Raw genomic sequence first — 15,960 nt, 5'->3', positions numbered from 1 at the left:
TCAGCGGCCATGGCTCACGGGCCCAGCCGCTCCGCAGCATGTGAGATCTTCCTGGACCGGGGCATGAACCTGTGTCCCCTGCATCGGCAGGCGGACTCTCAACCACTGCGCCACCAGGGAAGCCCAGCATGATGGATTTTTAAGCAGTTGCCTTGTTGTGGAAAACTTGAATCTGAAGATCAGGGATATACATCAGTAGGTGTTTGGCGTGTTAAGAAGTGGGTCCCCAGGGGATGTAGCAGAATCTTTATTTTCTGAGCGTCTTTGTCTTTTGCCGTTGGGGGGGCCTGTGTGTGAGGAGGGCCATGGAATGTCTTCATCAGTAGGATGTTTCAAGCCCCCAGAGTCTCAAGTTCTAGAAGTTTGGATTCTTTAGAACGCCAAGAGTTCTCTCTCCCTTGAGTTCTCATTGAAGGCCCACCGATCTGTTTGGGGTTGATTTGATCATTCACTCATTTATTTCACTCTCTTTCCTTAAAGTAGCTGAGATCGGCACCTCCCATCTCTTGGAGGACCTGTCCAGGGCCTGGTTGGTGACTTTTCTTTTGCCAAAGAAGTCTGTAAGCAGAGCTGTCTGCAAAGATCGTGTGTTTTCTCATTAACCACCCAGGGCTGGGTTCCCTGGCAGCGCGGAAGCAGATCCTAGCGCCCGAAGGAGCCTCCCTCCATCGAGGACCCGGTCCGGCTGGGCCAGCCTCTGTTTGAGATTCTTAGAGCACTGGGGCCCTTAGGGAGCTCTCTGCATGGGCCCAGCTATGAAGAAGGGCTGACCATTCCCAGGGGGTGGGGGGACACATGGACCTGAGTCGTGTCCTCGTCTCAGGCTCTGCTTTGACCTCCATAGAAATCCCAAAGAGTTTTAAGAGATAGGAACTAGGAGAAGAACCAGGAAGAAATATGAAACTCTGGTCGCAGGAGCATCTGAGGGGAGACGGAGTAAACTCCTGTGGTCAGAAGCAGGGAGCTGCAGCGAGCCACCGCTGAGCAAAAGGGTTTGAAATCTGGACACAGCTTTTGCCGTCGCAAATATGAGGAGTGGTGTGGAGGCGGAAGAGAATAGAGACAAGGAAAATTGACCCAGAGGTATTTTGTGGGTGGATGTAACATAGATTGCATACCTGCAATGTGCCGGGCGCTAATCGCTCTTGAAATGTTTACCGAAGGTGGATTCATCTGCCCTGGTGACTCCCGAAGAGGGCTTGTGTTACAAGACCCTGGGTGTGGAGTTTCAGGGTCGAGTCATGTGGGAAAGAACCAAAGCAGTGATAGTAGCACTGGCGGTGGTGCTGTAATCCTCCTCCTCACTTACTCTTCATAGCAGCCCTGTGAGGGAGGTGACTTTCTCCCCATTTCCCAGACGAGGAGACTGAGGCCTGGAGGGAAAGTGCTCAGCCCAATCACCCTGCAGGTCTGAGGGGAGCCAGGAATATCCTCCGAGCTGCCTAGTTCACAGGCGTGTTTTTCCCCCCACTCCCAAAAGATCATCTTGATGAAACAAGGGTGGGAGAGAGGCAGTCAGTTGAACTGTCCTGTTTGCTGTGATGGGAAATCTCAAGGGAAATTTACCCGGAATCATGCTCAGGCTTAACTGACCCCTAGCTAAGATCCATCTGACATGGCTCTTGGGAGCAGTCGGTCAATGGAACCATCTGGAGTCTTCTGATTTGAGTTTCGGAGGAGAGAGTGAGGGAGCACTTGTAACTTAGGATAGCAGCGTGCTGGAGACGGGCCCTGGCCAGATGGCCGTCTTGCCACGGGAACCCTGGAGTGGGTGCACGGGCGGCTGATCCGGCCAGGCCCTCTGGGGTGTGTGTGTGCAGGAAGAAGGGCCTGTAGTTGTCCCCTCAGCCTGTTTCCCCGAACCCCACGTCAGCGATTCCCCCAGGTGCAGAGAGCGAGGCACATCTACTCGACATCCCCGTCCCGCCTCAAGGCTGGGACCACGCCTCTTCCGACCCTGGAATAAAGCCAGGCAGCCTAGTGATCTAGCCAGGCTGAAACAACGCCTGAGTACCAGATGAGAGTAGAAATCTCAGAGTCCCACTCCTTTGGTGGACTTTTACCGGATGGGAAGAGGGTCCAGCGCTTCCGGCTAGAATGACGTGAGACGTTGGGGAGGGTAACCCTTTCCGCCTGCCTATGCCTGCCAGCATGTGGATAGAGCTGCATTCTGCCGAGATGGGGCATTCAGCCTCCCCTTTTCCTGCCAACTGGTAGCCTCCGTGTGGACGTGCCGTGTCAGTTTATTGGGGCGTTGGCATCCTTGTCGAAGGCAGATGTTGGTGGGTACCTGGGTAAATAAGTATAAATAGTTTTCTTTCTGATATGTGACCGGATTATTTTCCAGTTGATTTCAAGCCTTGGCCCCAAGTGGCCCACAGATCAAAAAAAGATAAGGGTCAGTTACAAGGTTGAGCTCATTCTCCGTCGCCATGGCAACTGACCTCAGGCAACCCTCAGAGGACTACACCCAGCTCCCCAGGTGATATTTTTACTGTCCACACCATCAATCCCAAGCCTTTCAAAACTCAGACTGCCTAATTGTCAGGGTTCTGTTTTGAAGAGGCCCCAGGTCCCCTGTGGGGCCCCAGTTCAGGCTGCCAGAGCTCATTTATAAACCTTTCTGAAGCATGGGGGACCATGGGATGGGTCCCTCCTGGCCAGAGAGGTCTGGGAAGGTGCCTCTGAAGGGAGGAGGGAGGGCACAGCCCATCCTCCAGGATCGATTAAGAAAATGGGGGCCCCAAATGGGGGCAGCGGTGGTGGGGCATGCCTTCAAGCAATGGTTGGGTGTTCTTGAGTGATGGGAGGCACTGGGCAGCCCCGAGCACCCTGGCACTGGGGGTCTGGCGCCGTGGGGATGCTGAGGTGGCCTGGGGGAGTGTTAGCTGCCCACTGCAGAGTCTCCCCTCCAAAGACACCCTCACCGTTTTCATCCCGGTCATGACAACAGGAAAGTGTTTCCCATTGTCGACGATTTCTCAGCCTTCTGTAAAGTGTGGACCAAAAGCAGCTGTGGAAAAGTGTACTCCTTTTTAGACATCCGAAACATACAATCCTGGTGAAGGCAGTGTGATCCCTACGAACCTACAGCTTCACCACAACAGGGTTCTAGTGAGTTCAGCATCCCCAGAAGCCCTTTTATAGAGCTCAGTGCTCCTTAAGCTTGAATGCACACCCAGATCATTGGGGCACTTTTAAAATGCAGATTCTCATTCTGTGGGTCTGGGTGGGGCCTGAGGTTCTGCATTTCTGACCAGCTCCCAGGTGATGCCAGAGACCACACCTTGCCCAGCAGGGACGTCGATCCCGGAGGGCAGCTGGGGCCTACTGGGGTGGGGATCCCAAGGTCAGCCCTTGCCCCCGCTTCCAGGCTCCTTGGTTTCTGCCTGGCCTCTGGCGAAGGAGCCCGCCTCAGACCCTGTTTCCTCCTTTGCCCCTCGTCAACCCCAGCCCAAATGTCATCCATCCCCTTTCCTCTTGGCTTGCCTGGGTTCATTTCCTGTGGTATTTAATGATAGATCAATAGATAAACAGCCTGATCTGGCTGCCCAGATATTATGATCTGCCTGCCCTCTTCTCTTCTGCCCAGAGGTCTTTGTTCTTTATAGAGAACAAAGGGCGGAGGTCCCCCTCGGCCCTTGTTTCTACGACCTGTCTGTTTGCGGTTGGTTACGTACTGGCGTGGCGTCAGAGCGGTCCTCTCCCAGGGTCCTCCTCCTGCCTCCTCATTTGTCTGGGTGAATGCTGGGCCCCCTGCCCCTCTTCTTCCTTATCGCCATGTGCCCTGCGTGTGACTGAGCCTGGGCCCCTGCACCTCAGGGCCCTTTACTTGACCTGATCCTTGGGGTGGGCCGTGGGCTCAGCCCCTGGTACTGTGGAATTGAAGTCTGGTGAAGTTCATTACCCGAGCTGGTGACAGGATTTCCGCTCAGCCGGGCAGCCTGTGCACCCCTCTTCAGCTCCCTCCGTTTGCAGAGATGCTGTTGCAGGGACAACGCTGCAGCCTGGGGCTGGCCCAGGCTGTGTCACCGTGGGCACTGCCACCTCCCCGCACCTGGGAAAAGTCCCCTGCGCTCCTGCCACTTGTAGCTGGCGCTGGTGCTGGCAGGGGGGCCCACCTGGCTCAGACGTGGAACGTGGAGGGTGGGTCTGACTGTCCGCCTTCTTGCCAGAGGTTTTTGGGTGATTGAGGAGCCGAGGGTGGCTTGCTAGGTCCCAGGTCTCAAGTCCTGTGGCCTTTTTGGTATTTTCTAAAGCCGGAGAGGGCTGCCTGTGGTGACCAGCATGCACCCCACCCCCGCTTCACTCTGCCACCTCCCTGGTAGGGGCTCTGCCCTCTAAGCTTCTTTCCCTCTTCTGTCAGTTGAGGGAGCCCCTCGGTGCCTGCACTCCTGGACCAGGCCATCTTGTGAGGGTCCAAACAGCAAGTTCCTGGAGGCAAGAACAGCTTTTATAAGCCCTCAGTCCTAAAAGTTTCGGGGGGACCACTGGTGTCTGGTAACTGGCATGTACCAGTATCCCCTCCCCATGTTCCAAGCATGGTATTAAGTGCTTTACACAAATCATTCATTCCCTATTTACTGAGCACCTACTTTGTGCCAGGCCCTGTTCCAGGCACTGGTGACATAGCAATGAGCAAAATAGCCCTCATGGAGCTTATATTATTCTTTCTGTGTGTGTGTGTTCTGTGTGTACGTATGAAAAAGAGAGTCAGTGAGTTAAAATAAACAATCATCTCTGTACTATGCCAGATGGCAGTGAGCATTCTCAAGGAAATTCAAGGTGGGTGAGGCTCTAGAAAGGATGGGGTGTGTGTGCTGTCTTTGCCGGGGGGTGTCTGGGTAGGCCTCGGTGGTGGCATCATCTGAGCAGACACCTGGATGAAGTGAGGGGAGGGGGATGAAGAGTTGATCTGGAGGAAGGGTGTCTCCGTGAGGGCAGTCGTCCTGTGGCAGAAGAAGCCTGCTTGGCCACCTTGCAAAACCCTGTGATGATGCCTCCCATTTTCTAGCAGAAGCAGCTAAAGCTCAGAGAGGTTAACGAACTTATCCAAGGACACACAGCGAGTGGGTGATGGAATGAGATTCAAACCCAGGTGTTTCTGGTTCTAACTTTTGTGTCCTTAATTGCTGCTTCCTGAATGGAGGTAGCAAATCATGTCCCCTGTCTCCACAGGTGGCCGTCACTGGTTCTCTCCTAGAGGGGTATACGCATGAACGACACTGCTCTCAGAGGCAGCTTTTCCCAGTGGGGTCCCTGCTTAGAGAAGGGCCAGGCAGGGCCCACCGCTATGGTGGGAGCGGGTCGTGCTCAGTGCATTAGAGTCCAAGAACAATGCCCCGTCCCCTCCCCACTGCAGCCTGCCCCTCCCTCCCAGGCAGCAAATTATGGCCTCCGAGTGTGTGCCCAGGCCTGCCTTTGACATCAGTGGGGCCCACCTGAGCTTCACCTTCAGGATTCTGATAATCAGCTTTCTCTCCTCCTGGCTTCCCCCAAGACCTGTATGGAAATAAGTATGTGTCTGCCAGGGATCAAATGCTTTTGGAGACAAAAGTCGGTACCGAGGACATTACAGGGAGCTATCATCTCGGCACGATGCTCTTCCACAAAGCCCTCCGCTCCTCTTTTGGGCTGACACAGTTTCAGCCTGAAAGGTTCCAGCAGGCTGACTTGGTTTTAAGCAAAAGCACATCCTATTATTTTTTTGAGAAATGAAGTGTAAAATTAACACTTATTATTCCTGAGCAGAGGAAAAAAATAAAAGAGAGAGAGGGACTCTGGGATTTTCATGCTTGTCGGGTTGTTTGTTTGGCAGTTTGGGTTTTTATTTGGTTTTTTTATTTTTATTTTTTTAAATTTTTTTAATTTTTTTTTTTTTTTTTTTTTTTTTTTTTTTTTTTTGCGGTACGGGGACCTCTCACTGTTGTGGCCTCTCCCGTTGCGGAGCACAGGCTCCGGACGCGCAGGCTCAGTGGCCATGGCTCACGGGCCCAGCCGCTCCGCGGCATGTGGGATCTTCCCGGACCGGGTCACGAACCCGTGTCCCCTGCATGGGCAGGCGGACTCTCAACCACTGCGCCACCAGGGAAGCCCCTGTTTTTATTTTTTAAAAATCAATAAATCAATAGATTCCCCATGCCAGCCCTGACTTATGGGGACTGGGAGGCGTGATTTGGCACAGAAAGCAGGTGAAATCTGCATTTCACTTTACAGATGAGTGGGGCTGCATAATTCACTTGAGTAGCTTGGGTCTCTCTTATGGATGCCTGTCATGTGCTATAAAGAAAAAAAAAAAAAAGAACAGAAAGAAGAGGAGGCGATTGTGCATCTTCACTTACAAAATCCTCCAGCCCCACGCCGGGGCGGAGGGGCCTGTGGACTCCCAGACAGCTTTGTCATTCTGCTCCAAGGTGTCGCCGAGCCTGTGTGATCTTATATAATTCAGGAAAGTTACTCTCCGAGGGTGCTGCTGTCTTCAGACCCTGCAACTTGGGATGGAATGAGAGGTTGTCAGCGCCGGTGGGGTGTGAGTGATGGTGACAGTGAGTTCTCTCTATAGCCACGGGCTGGCTGGTATTGGGTCACGGGCACGCAAAGGAGTGTTTGCACACTAACTAGGGCAGCCCCTGCCACCCCTCCCCACTGTTTTCTTGGATTGGCTTTATAGGTAGAGGTGCACGTAATAGCACCCCCCAGGGAGCCCCTCTAGCCCCCACCGGTGGAGAGAGGGCCTCATCCTTGAGGAAGAAGATTTGCAAATCAGAAGGTCTGCCTTCTAGTGGGAGAGGTTCCCAGGTCTATGGGAAGCCCTCAGGCTTTATTATTTTTCACCCACTTTTACTTTTTTGCTTGTTTTGTTTTCCCTCTCCTGTCTCCCAGGTTTGACTCTTAAACACGTTAGGTGGGGAGTGAGGAAAGGGACCAGCTCCCGTCGTTGTCTGTCGGGCTCTTGATCTAATTATCCCGGAACCTCACATGGGCACCGGTTTGGGGCTGTGATTTGCTTAAATGGCAGCTGTTTAGGCCCCGGAACCGGCTTGCAGCTCTAGTCCGCCTGACTGTGCACATATTTATGAACATGGGTGCAAGGTGTAGCTGCGTCTATGAATCGGGGGGACCGGCTGATGAATTGCTCAGCGCTCGGAGGACGGAAAGTGACTGTCAGACACGATTTCTCTGATTTATAAGTTGCAGGAGCCTTCTTTGTCCTCTCCCTATTTGTGTATCAGATGGGCACGTCTCCCTTCACGGCCAAGTGGATAAAGGCCCTCACTCGGCAGAGAGCAGTAAATCCTCCTTTGCCATCTCAGCCCAGGGAACCCGCTCTGGCTGGGCAGAGGGAGGGAGACCGGCCAGGGCATCTCTTCTCCATGAGTATTTCCTGAGCCCCTCCTGTGGGCCCAGGTGGAGCCTCATGCTTTGGGGACCAGAGGAGAAGACATTATCTGTGCCTAGAGCCTAGTTGCCAGGATCAGGAAGACTCATAGGTTATGGTTAGACGAATCCAGGGTCACTGTGCCCAGCCAGGGGCAACCGTGCAAGCTGGCATAGTCGGGGAGGCTGCCTGGAGGTGGTGACAGGTGGGATGCGTAAGGATAGGGAGGGCTTTTTGTATCTTGTTCGGAGTACCACCCCCAGCTGGTTGTGTTACCTCAGCGAGTGGTCTAATCCTCTGAACCCATTTTTTCTCTCCTAGAAATGTGGTTTTCCCAGCAAGCAGGGTTAATTCTGAGAGTCAATTTGTTATAAACTTAAACTTCAGTTAACTATATAGAAACCTCTGTACAGTCATCATTTTCACATACACTCTGCCTCATTAATGTGCACGAGATGCCCACATCCTAGCAGGGAGGGCATATATAAGGGTGGTATCTCTCTCATTCATTCATTCATTCACTCATTCCTTACTCTGTGCCAGGCTCTGCGAAGCACTGTTTGGGCAGGGGAGGGGGTGAGCAGGGCGTGTGTTGGGGGGTCTTCTCAGGCAGTCCCCCCACACTGGAGGCCATCTCTAATTATGATGAGAGCCTCCCCGAGGGAAGTGGAGGACGTGCGTTGGGGCCTGTGAGGCGAGCGTGCTGAGCCTGCCCTGTGTCCCAAAACTTGTCAATGAATTCCTTTTCCGCCAGTATAAATGGAAGATCAGCTTGAATCTCTGTCGGGTGCATGTGGCCTAGTTGCCGGGGCTCCAGGGGCATGACAAACACCCGGAAGATTCCAGCCAGTGGGCTATGTGGGGCAGGCCCACCTGCACACGCACGTGTGTGTTTGCGCCTCTGCGGTGGGGTGCCGGGCGGGGGTGGGGTGGGGGAAGGCTGGGCCAGGGGGATGCCTGCTGTCCCTGCCAGCCCCTGCCAGGGCCTGGGGACCCAGGGACTCGCCAGGAGCCTCAGCCCATCTGTGTTGGTGTTTTGCCACTGGCAGAGCCCCTCTGCTACCTAATTCTTGCCTTTGAGGGCTAATCGGAGCACCTGGCACCTTTGGTGAGGCTGGTTCCCTGGGGGAGCCCGAAGGGGAGCCTGTGTCCTTGGCTGTCCCAGATAATACTCTCCCCGATACTGGCACGCTTGGCAACAAACACCTATTGAGTGCTTGTTGTGTGCCAGGGGCTGGTCAAAACCCCTTTTCATGTATTAAAGGAGTATTAACTCATTTAATTCTCACATCAACTCTAAGAGGAAGGCTATTTGATGGGGGGGGATTGGCTTTTTTAAATATTTATTTTCTTTATTTTTCTGGCTGTGTCAGGTCTTGGTTGTGGCATGTGGGATCTTCACTGAGGCGTGCTGGATCTTTTGTTGCAGCACGTGGGCTCTCTAGTTGAGGCGCGCGGGCTCAGTAGTTGCCCCGTGGCATGTGGGATCTTAGTTCCCCGACCAGGGATCCAACCCGCATCCCCTTCCTTGGAAGGCAGATTCTTTACCACTGGACCACCAGGGAAGTCCCAGGATTGACGTTGTTTTCAAGCCTGTTTTTCAAAGGCTTTTTAAAAAGCAGTTTTAGGTTTACAGTAAAATCGAGAGGAAGATACAGACTTTCCTTCTATCCCCTGCCCCACACGTGCATAGCCTCCCGCATTTTCAACATTACTCACCATGATGGTACATTTTTTTTTGCAAAGATGAACCTAAAGTGAAGCATCATAGTCACCTAAAGTCCATAGTTTTCCTTGGGGCTCACTCTTGGTGTACATTCTATGGGTTTGGACACATGTATAATGATATATACCTATTAGCATAGTATCATACATAGTGGCATCATGTCCTAAAATTCCTCTGTGCTCTGCCTATGCATTCCCTACCCGCCGCCAGTAACCACTGGGCTTTTTATTGTCTGCATAGTTCTTCCAGAATGGTTGGAATCATATAATATGTAGTGTTTTTCAGATTGGCTTCTTTCACTTAGTAATATGCATTTAAGGTTCCTCAATGTCTTTTTTTTAAAGCACTGAATAATATTCCATTGTCTGGATGTATCACAGTTTATGTGTCCACTCATCTACTGAAGGATATCTTGGTTGCTTCCAAGGTTTGGCAATTTTAAATAAAGCTACTATAAACATCCATGCACAAGTTTTTGTGTGGACATAAGTTCTCAACTCCTTTTGGTAAATACCAAGGAGTGAGATTGCTGGATCATATGGTAAGAGTATGTTTAGTTTTATAAGAAGCTGCCAAACAGTCTTGCAAAGTGGCTGTGTTATTTTGCATTCTCACCAACAGTGAATGGGAGTTCTGTTGCTCTGTGGAGCAACACCTCACCAGCATTTGGTATTGTCTGTGTTCTGGATTTTGGCCATTCTCGTAGGTGTGTAGTGTTAAGGAAGCTATTATTGAGTATTTTAGAAAAGAGGAAACCGAGGCACAGAGAGGTTACATAACTTGCCCAAGATCATGCAGTAAGTAGCAGAGTCAGGTTCCAACCCTGGATGACGTGACAGTCAAGCTGGGGCCATTCTGCGTCACCACTACTGACCAGTGGGCCGCACTGGTCACTGGTATGGCCCCTTTCATTCTCTCACAGCCCTGTGAGGCAGGGCCTCAGGTGGCCCTCACCTACTGGAAGTGAACTGTTGCCCAGGCCACATGGCTTGAAGAAGAAGCCAGGATTTGAACTCTGCCCTGCTGGTCCTGGGTCGGGGTGCCAGAGCTCAGCTCTGCTGGTGGGAAGCTGGCACTCAGAGCACCCTCTCTTCCCTGGGCACCTTTGAGTGAAGGTTTAGGGTCATAGCAGCTCCCAGGTGGGGAGATGGAGCTGTGTTCTGATCTGGAAGCAGCAAAGGGTGTCTGCCCACTGTCCGTGAGCACTGGGTAGACCATCTGTTTAAAACTTTTTTAAAGAGCACTTTATTGTTTTCTGCAATATCTTCCAGGGGCTGCCCATTGCTCTTAGAGTAAAATCCCCAAGCCCTCTAGTGGCCGGCAAGGCCCTTTGCGAAGTGCATCCCTGGGTCCCCACTGTCCCATGCTGTCCCTGGCCGCCCGCAACCATCAGGCACTGTCCCCTTGCTACCATCCACATGGCCCCGCGTGGGCCCACCTCAGGGCCTCGCCCTCGACTCTCCCCTCCAGAGCTCCCTGTGTTCCCTCGTCACCTCCTGACGCTGAGTTATGTGTTGATTGACTTTATTATCTGTCTCCCCACCACTAGAATGGGGGCAAGTGCATTATCTGCTTAGCTCCCCACAGAATCCCCACCTGGCACACAGTACATGCTCGATAAATGGTCTATTGGATTTTTTAAAATTTTGGTTGGACTCCCTTCCCCATGCGGACCCCATCCTGGGCCCCTCTCCTCTATGATACAATCTAGGATTCAAGCTACTTGCCTTGTTGCTAGGCCAGCAGGAGAAATCACAGCAAATGACACATTCAAGAGCCAGATATTTGGGGCTGGCGCCCCCTGGGGTCTGTTAGCCTTCCGGGAGCTGGACCATCTAGAGCTGGGATGGGTCTGGGCATCCACGGCCCCTCCCCAGCCCTGGTTCTGGGGGTCAGGGAGGGCTGGCCTGGGGTGTACTGGGGGCATGTGGGCTCCTGCAGGAGGACACGGTATGCAGGGTTGCTGACTGGCCGTGGCTCTCCTTGCAGAGGAAGGCATCAACCATGAGTGTAAGCTGTGCAACCAGATGTTCGACTCCCCGGCCAAGCTCCTGTGTCACCTCATCGAGCACAGCTTCGAGGGCATGGGAGGCACCTTCAAATGTCCCGTGTGCTTCACAGGTAAGTGTGCCCGGCGGGGAGCACGTGGGGAGAGGGAAGGGACCCAGGGGCCCAGCGCTTCAATCCCTGGCCCTCAGCATCTGGCCCAACGTGGCCCCGGAGCTCACGGGGAAGCCCCGAGGGATCCGCAGCCCTATTGCTCCGCCTGCCTCTCCACGTAGAGCTGACCCCGGCCCCCCCCGTTTCGCTCTCTGCTCTCTCCTCTTCGGCAGCGTGGGTCCCTAGCCCTCCTCCCACCCCTGCACTCAGCTGCTGCCACGCTTTTGCCCACCCAGCCTTGCCCTTCCTTGCAGTTGGCCCTTCACGGGCCCCAGGCTCGTCTCTGAGCTCCGTCCTGCACCAGTGGGGTTCCCCCTTCGCACACCTCCTGTCTCCCCCTCCTCCCTGGCCTGTCCCAGCCCCTGCTTCATCCATGCTCCAGGCTGGAGGGGTCAAGGGCAGCTCTGCCGGCCAAGTCCCCAGCCCCCAGACTGGCTGCCGGCCCAGGCGAGTGGCGGTCCCGGCCTGAGGCGAGTCTCAGGGGCTCTGCCAGCCCCCCTCCTGCTGCCCAGATGGCAGCCGGTGTGCGTGGGGGAGGCTGGCCTTCCCCTGCCTCTCCCTGACATCTGTCGTCTGCCACGGCGGGAAGCCCACCCTGGGGAGGGCGCCTGGCAGGAGGGGATCTCTGAAGTGCTCACCTCCCAGACACACAGCTGCTTCAGGGCCACCTCCTGTGTGCGCCCGGCGTCCGGACCACATGGAGGATACAGCCACCGGGAGGCCGGGGCTGTGACCTGCTCGGTGACAGGCCCGAGGAAGGGGCTCCGCAGCGGGGAGCGTCCCCGCACGCTCACACCCCTCTGGGGTTCCCGGGAGTCTTGGCACACATTGGTGCCTCTTCCCTCTCAATCCCTCAATCTCAGGAGCCCCCACCCATCTGTTACCATCCCACTCTGTGAGCTGGGTCGGGGGCTGGCACCAAGGGGCCTCAGTTGCCAGGTCTGCCCATCCAGGACACGGGGGCCCCTGTGTGGGGATCCGAGGATGCTGACAACCTCAGCAAGATGAGTGATTCCTGTTAATTGAGTACCTTCCTGTACTAGACACTGTGCTGAGCTTATTTAAATCAAATCTCAGCTCTGCCACCTGCAGAGTGAAACCTAGGACAAGTCACAACATTCCCAGTGCCTCAGTTTTCTCTTCTTTAAAATGGGGATAAAAGCAGTGCCCGCCTTGCAGGCCTATGTGTATTCAAGGAGCCCACATTTGGAAGGTATCTGGCAAATGGCGATGATGAAGACGATGACATTCATTGGGCTAATTATGTGCCAGGCCATCTTTTAAGCGTTTTGCAAGTATTAACCCATTTGATCCTCCCAGCCACCCAGTGAACTACAGACTTTAATGATCCTCATTTTTCAGGAAATGAAGCCCAGAGAGGTTAAGTGACTTGTCCAGTGTTGCACAGCCTGTAAGTGGCAGAGTTCAGCTTCACTGGCTTGAGCCCTCTCTAGCGTGTGCCAACAGTGTTTCCAGTAGCCCATTGTTTGGCCACCGTGTCCATGCCTGGGTGATCCCCACTTGGGAGTGGTGTGGAGCAGCTGCTCTGGTTGGCTGGGCCTGTGTTCCCAGTGTCTGGTCCCCTGATGGCCATGTCCATGTCCATGTCCAGTTTTCGTCCAGGCCAACAAGTTGCAGCAGCACATCTTTGCTGTGCACGGGCAGGAGGACAAGATCTACGACTGCTCGCAGTGCCCACAGAAGTTCTTCTTCCAGACCGAGCTGCAGGTGAGTGCCCTTGTCTGCTGCACACACCCCTCCTGGGGCTCTTTGGGGCTCCCATTGGCACTGAGGATCTTGGGGTGAATCCATGATGGTGGGATCTTGTACTCAGCACCCACCCAGCCACGAAAGCAACAGGCCCTGGACTTGTGCTTGTTGGTCTGGAGCCAGTGGCTGCCCTCCTGGCTGGCTGGTATGGGGTATGGCCTCCAGGCCTCGCTGGTCCAGTGTTCTCAGGAGAGCTGGACCATAGCAGCTGAGCCTGGAGCCAGAGTCGGAACGGTTAACATTTGTGCTGTTTCCGTTGCAAGTCCCTTCCCCTCTCAGGGATTTCATTTCCTCACTGGTATTACATGATGATGTTCCACTGGACTTTGGATCTATGGCTGGTGGCCTGTGTGGCTTGCCTGGGGCTGTGTGTGGCCGGAAGCTGGATCTGGGATCTTGGAACCTCCAACATGCCCAGGAAAGCTAGAAAAGTGAGAGCAATGGGTACCGTTGGGCCCCAACTCAGAGGAAGGGATACTTGCCAGTGGTCCTGAGGCTGATGTGGCCTTCAGATGGGGCGCCACAGCCCTACAGCTTCCTCAGCCCCCCATCCAGGGCCTGCAGTAGCTGAGAGGGCCCTTGGGAAAGGAAGCGGCTGTGGTGGGCTTCCCAGGGCTCCTGTAGCCCACTCCCCTCGGCATCCCACGGGCCCCTTCCCACCTGTTACTGGTTTTTGGGGACCTAGATCTGTGTGCAGGTGAAACCACCTTCTCATGCACTGGTTTTTGCAAGAAACTCTTTTAACGCTGGAGAGGTGACATGCTGTCACAGAAATACCACACACACACACACACACACACACAAACACACACTGCACACACAAAGGAAAGTTCCACACACACAGTCCCTATGCACACACACAGAGATATCATTTTCAGAGTAACACCACACACACACAGCATAACACCACACCCCAAAAGAATTAACACTCAGGCATCCACAGAAGTACCACACGTACACACAGACACGCCGGAATATCACATACTGAGAATAACACTAAATAACACTGTTTTCAGCTGGGATGCAAGTTAGGTTCTGCTGCAGGAACAAACATCCTCTAGCCCTGTCTTCAAGTAACAAGGACTTATTTGTTGCCTGTGTGATGTATCAGGTGGCGGGGGAGGAACTCTGCTCACGATAGTGACCTGGGCCGATGGCGGGTTCATCTCCTCTCATGTTTGCGTGGTCACCGAAGCAGGGAGGGGAGGGGGTGGCGATCGCAGACCGCTTTCAAAGCTTCACTGGGAAGCGACCCACATCTCGCTCCCACATTGTCTTGGCCAGAGCCCTTCAGGTGGCCATGCCCAGTGTCAAAGGGGCGAGGGAGGGAATCCCCCAATGCCTGGAAGGAGAGGAGAGCTGGCGTTCCTCACAGCCCTACCCCCAAGGACTCGCACACACTACGGCCCACCGGGTTTGTCTGCCCACCCTGTACACCTTGCCTGCACCCCCATGCAAGTGCTGATCCTGCATTCAGCTGCGTGCTTTAAGGCTGCAGCCACGTGCTTCAAGGCTGCAGCCACAGCAGGGTCATAATGTCGCTGGAGGGCAGCAGTGGTGGCCCTCTTCTGGGACTGAAGGGGTGTAGCCATGCCTGTTGCAGGGTAGCCCGCTTCACTGCGCTATAGCCCGTGCACTCAGCCAGGCCTGGACCCATCCTGTCTGCACGGCTGCTGACAGCCATCACCCAGAGGAAGTGAAAACAGGCCCACAGAGGGCACAGGAGGGATTCACCATCCGACAGTCAGGGTCCTGTTCCCATGGGCTGGTCCTGGGCCTGGGCCTGGCGGACAGAGCAGACAGGCTTGGCCTCTGACCTTGAACTGTACCAGGTGGATGGCTGGAAAGCCCATTTCTTTTCACTCTTCGGGCAGCCCCTCTGAGTTCCTGTAAGTCCTGTACCCCTCACACAACGTTCATTCCATCTCAGTGTGGGACAGGATTATGGACCCAGGCCCAGAGAGGGGGTTCTGCTATGAAATGACCACCAGCAAGGTAGTGACCACACCCAGGGCCCACTGCCGTCTCCCCATCGATCCACAAGCTGAGTGTGTACCTCTGTGCTGGGACCTGTGAGGGAACAGCTAACTGCCCTCTCATTTGACCAAGGGGACTGGTGCCAGTCCTGATCGGCATCTGTCCAGGAAGCCTTGCTCGTGCACGGGCTATGCACCCTTCACCCTATCTCCAACCGCCTTACCAGCCTGGCCTAGCTACCAAAATGGGCTCCAAGTCCCCAGACAACTGAAGCTTTTTATAGCCCAACATGGCAGGCCGCTTTTAAACGCACTAGCTCACATAAACTATGGTTCACTTAAACTTCGGGCTTGCTCAGCCCTCTGGTCCCCCCACATTGTCCTGGATGCCAAGAGAGGGATGACTGCTCTGCTTGTTGGCTTTGAGGTTTTTCCCAGAGAAACTTCCCAGTCCTGCCTTTTTCAAGCTTCATCAGCATCCCTGTGCCAGAGGCCTAGCTCGTGATGCACCGGTGTAGGTAGCTGTGGTTTCAAGCCAGATCTTGCTTCGACTGCATCCGCCTGGGGCTGCAGACGTCCCAGGCACCAGAATGGTTTGTGTGAGCTGATGATTCCCTGGGTCACCCCATCAACCTTCAAGGCAGATCCTCAAATGCCAAGAACCTCACTAAATTATAGCCTTAACGAGTCACTATTTTCTGCAATTAATGATTTTAATTACAGACCATTTAAATATGGAAGTGTTGTAGCAATGCCAAATCTATGCAAATAATGGCTTTCGTTAAGTAACTTGAGGAACAATTTTCTGGTGTTTTGAGAGAAGGGTTTTTCAGGCCTTGAAAATTTCATCGTCATTAACGCTGAAGCTGGGGCTGGCAGACGAGTGGGTTATTTCCCTAGAGTGACATGTGGGGGCTTGGGGGGTGCAACAGGAGACAGGGCCTGGCCCT

General features: G+C 54.0%; 1 protein-coding gene across 1 annotated transcript in view; it reads left to right on the top strand.

Moving 5' to 3' along the window:
- Nucleotides 1-15,282, top strand: part of ZNF423 (zinc finger protein 423) — a 251,209-nt gene extending 235,927 nt beyond the window's left edge. The window contains exons 5-7 of the mRNA XM_060083156.1: nucleotides 11,094-11,225; nucleotides 12,877-12,992; nucleotides 15,238-15,282. Coding sequence (XP_059939139.1) covers nucleotides 11,094-11,225; nucleotides 12,877-12,992; nucleotides 15,238-15,282 — 293 coding nt within the window. The remainder of the gene's footprint in view (nucleotides 1-11,093; nucleotides 11,226-12,876; nucleotides 12,993-15,237) is intronic.
- Nucleotides 15,283-15,960: the final 678 nt, after the last annotated feature.

This window comes from Mesoplodon densirostris, chromosome 19 (assembly GCF_025265405.1).
Source record: "Mesoplodon densirostris isolate mMesDen1 chromosome 19, mMesDen1 primary haplotype, whole genome shotgun sequence".
Lineage (NCBI taxonomy): Eukaryota > Metazoa > Chordata > Mammalia > Artiodactyla > Ziphiidae > Mesoplodon > Mesoplodon densirostris.
Note: the sequence above shows the minus strand (reverse complement) of the source record. Positions and strands in the feature narration are given on the sequence as shown.